General features: G+C 36.4%; 1 protein-coding gene across 2 annotated transcripts; it reads left to right on the top strand.

The window, feature by feature from the left end:
- Window positions 1-301: 301 nt before the first annotated feature.
- LOC130722584 (B3 domain-containing transcription repressor VAL1-like) lies at window positions 302-10,863 on the top strand. Of its 2 annotated transcripts, XM_057573348.1 has the most exons (15): window positions 302-451; window positions 573-666; window positions 834-962; window positions 1,482-1,520; window positions 2,436-2,517; window positions 2,607-2,708; window positions 3,330-3,928; window positions 4,031-4,127; window positions 7,387-7,561; window positions 7,942-8,018; window positions 8,127-8,549; window positions 8,696-8,745; window positions 8,896-9,009; window positions 9,110-9,177; window positions 9,873-10,863. In XM_057573348.1, exons 3-15 carry the CDS (start codon window positions 856-858, stop codon window positions 10,634-10,636), a joined length of 2,697 nt encoding a protein of 898 aa, XP_057429331.1. In that variant the 5' UTR covers window positions 302-451; window positions 573-666; window positions 834-855; the 3' UTR covers window positions 10,637-10,863. The 2 variants fall into 2 exon arrangements, with proteins under 2 accessions (XP_057429331.1, XP_057429332.1); XM_057573349.1 differs by lacking the exon at window positions 302-451 and having other exon boundaries at window positions 458-666.
- Window positions 10,864-11,099: the final 236 nt, after the last annotated feature.

The following is an 11,099-nucleotide window of genomic DNA, read 5'->3' as shown; positions in this document are numbered from 1 at the left end:
AATGTATGAATGCAAGCATGGACACATGTTTCACCTAATCACAAATGCATGAGAGGATTGAGACCATAGAGTGCAAACCCAAATCAAAGTCACAAAGAAAGAGACCCTAACAAGTGGTACATACTTGATTTTCCTTAAGTAATATCTTAGGTTCGAGTCTTGTGAAAAAAAAAAAAACTTCACTGAAATGTTCCCGGCTCGAACATGATTACCTCCGAAGGGCCCACAAGACACCCTAAAAAAACCCGCAGGTGAGAATATCACTGTCATGAAAGTAAGAAAAGGAATAGAAAATTGGAAGACTTGTATGTGTTAAGGTTAGCGGTGGGTTGTGTGTGTGAATGTGTCTGTCGTGCATGCATTTTATGAATGCATATCTGTTGCTTTGCATGCACATTCTCTCTCCTCTCTTTCTCTCTCTACCCCCACGTTTTCTCTCTCTAGAACTCAGGTCAATCAATCTCCATTCCCCTTCATTCACCGATTCCCCTCTGTTAATTCTTCATTCTTCTTCTTCTTCTTCTTCTTCAGCTCATGTAACTGATGATGATGTCTGTGTGGTGTGGGTGCAGAGATTTCAGCAGATTAGATTATACTCATCAACCACTGCAAACTTGGATTCTTTTCTGCTAATCTGAAACACCTATTATTTGATTTTCATTTGGGGTGAGATAAACCTTGTTGTTGTTACTGTTCTTTGAGTTTTTCGTATTTGGGGGTTTTGTTTTTTGCTTCTGTGAATCTCGAAAATGTATGCATGGGTGTGAGCACTTGGTCAAGGGGTTCTTTGATCTTTTTTAGGGTTTTGACTTTGATTTCTGTGTATATGACAGTTGAATTTTGGAATTTGGATTCATGGGTTCGGACATTGGCGTCGTCAATGCTTCGTCGTGTGTCCACGAATGGAAGAAGGGGTGGCCTCTGCGATCTGGTGGATTCGCCCAACTATGCTGCAAGTGCGGGTAAATTTCAGTCATTTTTGCGTTGAATTTCCGATTTTGAGGTGATTGGATTCTGCAAGGGTTGTTTTGGGGATTATTATGATTTTGGGTCGAGTGCCCCTTTTTGGGTTTTGATTTTGATGTAATTTTGTTGGGGATTCCAAATGGAATTGTGTTTGATAAAAGTCTCATTGTCGTCAATAACAATAACTACATAATTCAAAGAACAGTATTTATAGTATATATAGCATATAGCATATAGTCCTAATTGGGTAACAATATGGTTGTATAATGTATTGTGGAAGCCATGGTAAGAATGGAAACTATGAAATTGTTAGATGCTCGGGGATGAGGATCTATGAAGCTAATTTGGGAAATATTTTAGCAGGGGTGTTTTGGTCATAGGGATTTTGAAATGATTATTCTTAATTGTTAGTGGTAAAAAATAATTTATATACTTTTTAATGGTTATTTCTTAAATCATAATTCATGTAATATATTTTGTTGACTAATTTTCTTGGCTTCTTTCTGTGATACTAGATTTATGGAGGAATGGAAGGGTGGCATCCTTGATCAATTGTAAGTGTATCAATATGGTAATTATAGATTATAGATGCCAATGTGGCAAATATATTACTTCTTTACATAATTTTAATTGTAATAATGGCGTAGGGGATTCATTTCCAATATTTCATTATCGTTATTGGTGACTTGGTTGGATGTGCTGATCCTAATGTATATATATCCAGTTGGCAGTTTTGTGTGATGCATGTATTTAAAAATGTTTCTTTCATCGAGTTATACATTTACGGTAGGACATTATGATGCTGTGTGATTCATGTAGTTGATCCTATCTAGTGGGAATTTGATGTTTGTTTACTTTCACTGAATTCGACTTAGCTGCTGTTATTCTAGTTCCACATTTCCAGCATCTCCTGTGATGTGTCGTTTCTTTACATAAAGATGCACCCTATTCTTGTTTTTTTTTGGGGGAAAGATAGATTAGCATGGACTTTTATTTCAATCCTTTACTTATTATCATAAACATTAAATAATTGTCTTAATTAAAAAAATTAATTTTTTTCCCTCCCCTACCTTTCCCTTCAAAACCCCCCTTCCAAACAAGCATATGGTGCACATTAGAGATGTCAGTGCAAGTGGTCATCAATAATGAACGAATCAAAGGAATGAGTTCTAACATGTGCTTGTATTTTTGTTAAAAACTTAACACTGATTCTCTGGTTATTATTGAACAACTCCTCAAGTTACCCTGTATCTTGTGCGAAGGCATGTTTTGCCTATTCAGATGGTACTTAGGTCTTGTTTTCTATAAGAACTTTATTCTAGATGATGTAATATTTTCTCCCTCTACTCGTATCTTCCCTTTGTTATACTTTTTGTAATCTTTCCATGCATTTTGGATTAGGAGTTATTGATTTATTATTCTTTCTATTCCCTTCTTGGAAATCTTAAATGACACTCCATGTGCTTTAGATCTTCCTATGAGAGTTCAGTTTTCTGTAATAAATTCCACCGTCAAGAAACTGGCTGGAAGGATTGTAAATTTTGCAACAAGGTAAAGTGTTCATCTATTTTTATTTAAATTCTATTCAGACCTTCACTTTTTCTCCTTAGTCATGAAGTCTATTTGATTTGGTTTGGCAGCCTATCCACTGTGGATGCATAGTATCTAGATCTTTGTTCGAGTATCTTGACTTTGGTGGTATAGCTTGTGTTAGCTGTGTAAATACTTCCCTGCTTAATATGGTAAGTTTGAAATATATATTTTCCAGTAGAAATTTTAGTTTCACATTAGTAATTTATGGTTAATTTCTGTTAAATACTAAAGGTTTTATTTTGTCATGCTGTTGTTAAATCTTTCTTCTGGAGTCTCACTTTTGCTCATCTATGTCTAAATTTTCATCATATTACTGAATGCGAAAGTGGTCACTAGTATTAGCTTTTTGTGATTATTGTAGTGATATAATATTGTCTCTTGAGAAATTGTTGTTAAAGTGGTTCCCAGCAGTTTATGTGTTAGCTCTGTTTTTGTTCTATGTTTTTACTAGGATAATTGGATTTTAAATATGTGGGCTGGATGTCAATACATCAGCTGTGGGATGCATATCTATGGAATCCATGCACATGCTTATGATCATTTAAAAGAATCCAATAATTTATTTTCATATGAATGACCTAGAGCTTTTGTCATAGAAGTGCTTCTCTAATTATGTTTAGTAAGTTATTGATGGTGTTCTGTTAGTGCAATTGTTTACGATATTCAGTCAGCGCCTCAGCGGTATTTCTGAAGAGGCCCTTCATAGACGTATGTTACTTGATTTTCAGACACAGTTTCACAGGTTGCTATTATTTGATGATTTTCTGCAGATGAGGAATCATGAACATCCTAATGGGCCTATTTCGTTGGCCCAGACCAGTACAAGGGATCGACATTCTGCTCATTTTGATGGCAGATTGTTTACGGGTAGTGTTGACGAGGGAAATCTTATGCAGTTGTGCAGAGTTGTTGAAGCTAGTGAATCCAGCCTTTGGAATAATAGATCAACACGGGACATTACAAGTATCTCTTCAAATAATATGAAACCATCTGTTCAATCATTAACATTTGCTGCATTAGAAAATAGTAGATCAACACGGGACATGACAAGTATACATGAATCAACTGCACAGCCATCTTTGGGTATGTATTTGGGAAACCCATCAGGGAGCAAATCTGTCCCGCATTCTGCTGGAGAGAATGTAGAAGGACGACTTGAGGGAAAAACATCCCCTCCCTTTCATCAAGGACAAAGATCTCGTCCTATATTGCCCAAACTATTGAAGACCGGGAATGTGGAAACTGATAAAGGCACATTTTCTCAATCACGTGTTGCCCGGCCACCTGCTGAAGGGAGGGGCAAGAATCAGTTACTTCCTCGATACTGGCCCAGGATTACCGATCAAGAGCTGGAGCGGTTGTCTGGAGAGTATCCTTTTTATTTTTATTTTGGTTTGATTGAACATCTTTAGTAAACTCTGATAATATAAAGTTGATGTGTAAGGAGTTTCCCTTAATGTTACTATAATAGTTTGAAGTCCACTGTGGTGCCATTATTTGAGAAGGTTTTAAGTGCCAGTGATGCTGGTCGAATTGGTCGTCTTGTTCTCCCAAAAGCCTGTGCTGAGGTATGTTTAGAGTTTCATTTAATTTCATTCCTTGTTTTCTGATTTGCAGTTAGGCTCTATAAAAGACAAGTTATTTGCAATTACTAATTAGGAAGACAGACAAAAATCGGTTATTATGAGTTTAAGTAAGCCACTGCTATGGTGCAATTGGCAGACACGCTGCTCTCAGGATTATGTCTTATATGTGCAGTTGCTATTTTTTATGTGGCTGTTGCTGTTTGTGTTTTGTACTAGTAGGGTGGTTATAATTTTTATTTGTGGCAGCTATTATTTGGTATTAACTGGGTGCATGTGTGGAGGATCAGATTGTAGATTGTGACTCTTTTACCAGTTAGGGAAAGGATACTAATTGTTAGGGGGAAACTGAGTCCGTAGTTGCTAGGGGTAAATCCTATGTCTATTGTAATCAAATCTGTGATACAAACCAGATTAACTCTAATATATATCCTGTATTCCGTGTTTAATTCTTGAGTTCAATAATTTGGTCTGACCTGCCATATTCTCTCAATGAAGATGGACTCGAGAGGGGAAAGATGGACTCGAGATGCACAGATCCAACTTGAGAGAAAGAACTTGACAGTTTAGGACTTTAGGTACCATTCTACCGTTGTTGAAGAATTTGGTTAAGTAAAAGGAACCAATTAATGGATGTACCTTGCAGGATGATATAACCATTTTAGAACTAATCAACCAAATAGTTGAGGGTGTTTCGAGGTTCACCTCGAAGATGGGGTTTGTGTTAAGTTTAAAAAGGCTCTTTGAAACTGAATTGCCTAACTTTGATTGAAGTGATCCGATTGGGTTGCTGGCTTTGGCACTGAATTTTTTTTTAGAGAATTTCAAAATACCAAACAAGAATTCCACTGGCTTTTGTTTGTATGGAAGATTCTGCTGCGCATTGGTTTAGGCATTTAAGAAAGAGATTGCCGAATCTGACTTTGGAAGCCTTGAAAACAGAATAACCCTAAAGATTTTAAAGCAATGCTGAACAAGTTGCTGCGGTTTATGAAACTGGTTGGGTGAAGATTATGTGAAGCATTTTGAAAGGTTATTGGCAGTGATATCATAAATTCCAGAGGAGCAGGCTTTGGGTCATTTCATGAATAGCTTGAGTGATATAAATAGGAGGAAGGTGAGAACTTATGACACACATAATGTACAAAGGACAATCTGTCATGCCTTTTCAATTGAGAATGAATTATTTGAAGAAACTACAGATTTTGTTAATGAAAAAATTCGAAGATAACTTTTCCATGTGCTACCAATCCTTCAGGGGTAGTTACAGATTGTTCAAAAACAGGTGTTTGTGAGTGTGATTCTGCAGTAACAGACTGCACTATTTGAAGAAATTTCTCTTTGCCCCTTCAAATGAATTGTTTGAAGAAACTATCTGGGGGTTTTCATGTAAAAAATGTTGTCGGTAACTTTTCCATATGCAGCGAAATCTAATGCTGTAGTGGAAGTTGTTGATCATTCAGAAAGGGTGTTTATGGGTATAATTCTGCAGTAGCAGTCTAACTGGTTGAGTTGCTGTTTCTGCAGTATAACCCAGTGAATTTGTGCCTCAGCAGAATCCAAGACCAATGACCTACTCCAGTTAAGGCTTCTAGAACAGAAGCATTGGTTCTTGGGCCATGAAGTGCCACTTCCACTGCAAATACTCAACAGATTACTCTATTTAGAAATAAGAGCACTAGAGGAACACAAATGTTTTCAATATGGCAAAAATTCAGGGCCACTGCATATCCAGAGAGGAAATTAGATTATTGATTTTGGGAAAAGTTGAGAATGGGAGACGATGCAGAAATAAATGGTGCAAAATTGATAGAATTGGGTTCCATTAATGACCAGCAAGGGCCAGTTTCCCCAGTTCAACCTTAAGGACAACGTTGATTTTGTGCTGGGAGGCATTGATATGCAGTTATTTGTAATGAGAAAGACAATTGTGTCTTATATGTGCCGCATCTATTTTATATGGGCCATGTACTTAATAGTATTAGTAGTGCGGCTATATTTTTTATTTTTGGAAGCCTATGAACCCCAAATAGTCCAACGTTTCTAAACTAGTGGTGTCGTTTGCACCCTTATCCGAAACAGATGCATGTACAATACTCCTAGATATGTGTCCGAGAAGTGTCCTCCCATTATTGTTTTTCTTTTATAAATAAACTATTATCTAGGGATACTCCTTTGATATATTTGTGAAACAGGTTCTGGTAAAACGTTCTTCTTCATGTTGGTTAGAGAAATTGGAGTGCATAAAACAAAATGGATCCTAAAAGGATAGATGATTTGGCTTGTGATTTCTAGTCTGACTTTTGTCTAGGAAAGATAAAGAAAATTATAAAAAAGAGACTAGGTTGTTGGTTATTAGTGGAGATGTACATAGCCTACTTGATGATGGGGTTGGACTTCTTGGATTGACAAAACCATCTCCCAGAACTTGGCTTAAAAGCTATGCTTTTCTGAATAATGGAATAGGAGAAAATTAAAACAATACAGTTAGTATTAGACAGTAGATAGTAGGGAATTTAAAAGAGTCAGACTTCCTTTGAAATAGGACTAGTCATGATTTTTACATTTTATCATTGGCTAGGACAAAATATATTTTAAAAGAGTCAGACTTCATTTGTCTCATTTGTTGGTAAAAGAATATATTTTGATATGGAAAAGGGGAAGAGAAAGATATATTTATATACTTTTTTGTTATGATCACAACTCACAAGCATGTTTTAATTCTGATATTACTCTGATATGATTATATATTAATCAGAGATATCAATGTCTCTTTACAAATACTATATGTTTATTTATAGTATATTTTTTTATGAAGTTAACATATCCAGGCCATATTGTATCTTGAGATTTTAAGAATTTCACGTATGCATGTCGTATCATATCCGTTTCATATTAAGTATCAAGGCTTTGTAAGTAGAAGCTGTTATTTGGTATTAATAGGATGTATGTGTGGATGAAAATAATCAGATTGCTGAAGATGATTTTTTATCTGTTTTGCGAAAGGAGGACACTCCTTGTTAGGGGGAAACCCCATGTTTATTGTACTCAAATCTGGCCTATAAATCAAATTAATTCAAAGATATATATATATATATATATATCCAATATTCTGTGTGTTTACTTCTTGAGTTCAACATTTATGTGCTCACTTTGTTTCTGCAGTTTTTATTTTTTAATTTAAAGAAATATTTCTGCACCCTATAGTTGTTGGACACCTTACAAACAGGCTTATCAATTGCAGGCTTATTTTCCTACTATTTCACATTCCGAAGGTCTTCCTCTGCATGTCCAAGATGTGAAGGGGAATGAGTGGACATTTCAGTTTAGATTTTGGCCTAATAACAACAGTAGGATGTATGTATTGGAGGGTGTGACCCCTTGCATACAGTCCATGCAGTTATGTGCTGGTGATACTGGTATGAATTAATCTAGGGAACAAAACTTGCACATACTTATTGCATTACAATTTTACACTTGAATTCTAATTTATGGCAAATTATAATAGGATTTCATAATTTTGTATCCCCGCCCCCCAAAAAAATGATCCTTGTATAGTTTCTTATTTGTCACTGTAAACATATCACTCTTTGGAAGACTAGTTGTGTGTTGCACTTATTGTTCTCATGATTCTTAGACAAATGAAAGAATTCATGGCTCATGCCCCGGTAGAATTGATCAGTTGTATATTAACTATTATTTACTATGTAGAGTCAAACTTCATATTTTCTTAGTCCCAAGGCTAATATGTCTTGCAATTTTGAAGTTACTATTCTAATGTATGATATTTCTATTGCAGTAACATTTAGTCGGATAGACCCTGGAGGCAAACTTGTTATGGGTTTCAGAAAGGCGTCAATTTCTATAGATGCACAGGTTGATACAATATTCATTTTACTATCTGTGGTCCCTTATTTGGATAATATATCATTTTCTTTTTTCCCCTGTTGGCGAATATGATATAAACGGTTATTGTTTAAACAGGATGCCTCTACATCTGCACTTTCTAATGGCATTTCAGCAAAAGGAACAGACTTTTCTGGTGGAACTGAGAATCTGCCATCGGGAAGTAATTCTACCGATCTTCTCAATTCAACAAAAGGGAACGGGGACTCACAATTAAATGGACATCCAGAAAATTTGCATTTGGGCACTGGAGCTGCTGATTTGCTTAAAACTGAAAATTGTGAGATGACAAAGAATCATTCACTGCAGCAGCAAATTTCAGTTTTGGAGAAGAAGAGGGCTCGCAACATTGGGCCTAAGAGTAAGAGGTTGCTCATTGATAATGAAGATTCTATGGAGTTAAGACTTACATGGGAAGAAGCACAGGACTTGCTTCGCCCACCGCCTAGTGTAAAGCCAAGCATTGTCACAATTGAGGACCAAGTATTTGAAGAATATGATGTAAGTTTGACAAAGTCAAATAGACCATATTTATATTTTATATGTTAGCTATTGTGAGGTGAATATGGGCTGCTATCGTTTGGAGTCGTGTTCAAATTTGTTTTCCCTGTCTAATCTATGCGACATCTATACTTCATTCCATTCAGGAGCCCCCAGTTTTTGGAAAGAGAACAATATTCAGTGCCTGTTCATCTGGGTAAGAATCCAAACTTTATATTTAGTACTGTATTTGGTACAGTCTAAAGACTTGACTGGGTAATACTTGTTTGTCACTTGGTCTTACGTTTGATATTGATGTGATGAGAAAATTTCAAATTGCGCTGACTGTGTTAACTGCTTCATCTAGGGGGAAGGAACAATGGGCTCAATGTGATGATTGCTCTAAATGGCGAAAGCTGCCAGTTGACGCTCTTCTTCCTCCCAAATGGACATGTTCTGAAAATGTTTGGGATACAAGCAGGTTCTAGAGTACTATTATTATTACTACTTTTTAGACCTACTCTTTATATGAGATAGTGATCAAATGGTTAATAACTCTAATTGTGGAATTGTTTTTTCAGGTCTTCTTGTTCTACACCACAGGAACTGAGATCAGGGGAAGTAGAAAATCTTCTGAAAACCAACAAAGGTGTGATCCTGCTATCTGTGTTTAGATAAGCTGTGTTAGTCATGTTTGAGATTTGTTCAAGGTTCATGTTGCTGTTGCTGTACAATTGATTGAATGTTCATAAGAGGAGTGCTATCAACACTGACTTTGACACTCTTTCCATCACTTTCTTTTTCATTGGTTGAAATCCATGTATGGCCCACTAAATTATATGGGCCCCACTTCCAATTTGGCGGGACCTATATGAATTTCAACCAATAAAAGAGATAATGTTGGAAAGAGTGTCAAAGTGATTACTGGTAGCATTTTTCATTTCATAATGCATGATGCATCCATCAATGCAGGTTCTGCATTCATTTTCATAACATCATCTGGATGTATTGAATTATGTCAGTATCAACATTAATATAATGCATGTCAAATTCTATACTTAGATTCCAAAAATATGTTGCCTTATGTGTTCTATATTTGTCTATTATTGAGTGAAGTCTTTCATTTCACACACGATGCTTGTAGTGGCGACTTTTTGTGGTGGAGTTCTGCTTTGCTAGTTAGACTGCAATTTTTTACTCTCAGCCAAAATAAGTCATCCTTTGCTGTTACTTTGTACCTTCCCTTTGATCTATTTGATTTTACTCAACTATTGTATTCTATTTGTCCTTGATGGAGTTAATACAACAATTCCTGAATCTCTGGATGCTTTTGGTGTTTCCCAGATTCTAAGAAACGACGAGTTGTAGAAAATGGCAAGCCACTCCAAGAACATGAGCCTTCTGGCTTAGATGCTCTTGCCAGTGCAGCAGTCTTTGGAGAAAATTTTGTTGACCCTGCCGAGTCATCAGCTGGAGCCACCACCAAACATCCTCGACACCGTCCTGGCTGCTCTTGTATTGTGTGCATTCAGCCGCCGAGTGGAAAGGGGAGACACAAGCCAACTTGTACTTGCAATGTGTGCATGACCGTGAAGCGCCGGTTCAAAACCCTTATGCTGCGCAAGAAGAAACGCCGCGAAGCAGATGCTGCTGCTGCTGCATCTGCTGCCCAGAAAGATCATAGTCACCAAATAGATGAGTCAGATACCAATGGAGCACCACAAAGAGATGATACAAGTCATTTAGAAAAAGAGGAAGGACTAAACAAAGGTCAAAGTGAGGTTGGTGAGTCCAGTGCTGGACAGATAGATCTGAATTCTCATCCGAACCGCGAAGACATGCAAATGGATATCACAGGACTCGGCATGTCTAGCCATCATCTTGAAACAAGAAGCAACCCAGTAAGGGAAAATATAGATCAAAATGGTCTAAGAAGCTTCAGTAGTGAACTGCAGAATGGTCATCATTCCTCTTTGCTCACACATTCTAATGGAGAAGGTCAGAGACACTTCTCTGATGAAAGATGTTTTCCATCTAGAGTCTGGAACCAGGAAAGAAGAGATGAAGTATACAATCATCCCAATCAGAGTCAAAACAGTCTTTCTTAACATTTTTTTTTGAACTTGGATTTTTCTATTTCTCCTTAATTGGACTCACACCGTATATATTTTACTTTCTTTTTCAAAGGGGTGGTTAAAGATAGTTCTTTCTAAATATAAGAATGTAATTTTATTATTTATCTTTGAAGTATGTATCTTCATGGAAATGTTGTTGATCATTTCTTTATTTGACCATGTATTAGTTTGTTGATTATAATAATGTGACATGGGAGAAAGTATACCTAGTCAATCTTCTATTTTATGCAAATCTTGATGCTTATTTTTCTTGGTGAAGAGCTGAGTGAAGCTTCTGTATGGATTTTGATATTTACTTAGGACCTAGTAAACATTGAGCCATTGTACTAGTCCGATTATTTAATACAGCACATTAATGTTGCAGCATTTTAAATGATTTCCTTAACAGTTAACAAGTTGAAATATAATACCGAGTTATTGTATACCTACATCCTTT

Source organism: Lotus japonicus, chromosome 6 (assembly GCF_012489685.1).
Source record: "Lotus japonicus ecotype B-129 chromosome 6, LjGifu_v1.2".
Taxonomy (NCBI): Eukaryota; Viridiplantae; Streptophyta; class Magnoliopsida; order Fabales; family Fabaceae; genus Lotus; species Lotus japonicus.
Note: the sequence above shows the minus strand (reverse complement) of the source record. Positions and strands in the feature narration are given on the sequence as shown.

Bases quoted from the DNA above. Each gene is read 5' to 3' on its own strand.
- LOC130722584 (XM_057573348.1), top strand. From the start codon at position 856: ATGGGTTCGGACATTGGCGTCGTCAATGCTTCGTCGTGTGTCCACGAA. The intron at 3,929-4,030 runs GTATCCTTTTTA...TTACTATAATAG, and splicing joins CTGGAGCGGTTGTCTGGAGA to TTTGAAGTCCACTGTGGTGC. The intron at 9,010-9,109 runs GTTCTAGAGTAC...TTGTTTTTTCAG, and splicing joins AATGTTTGGGATACAAGCAG to GTCTTCTTGTTCTACACCAC.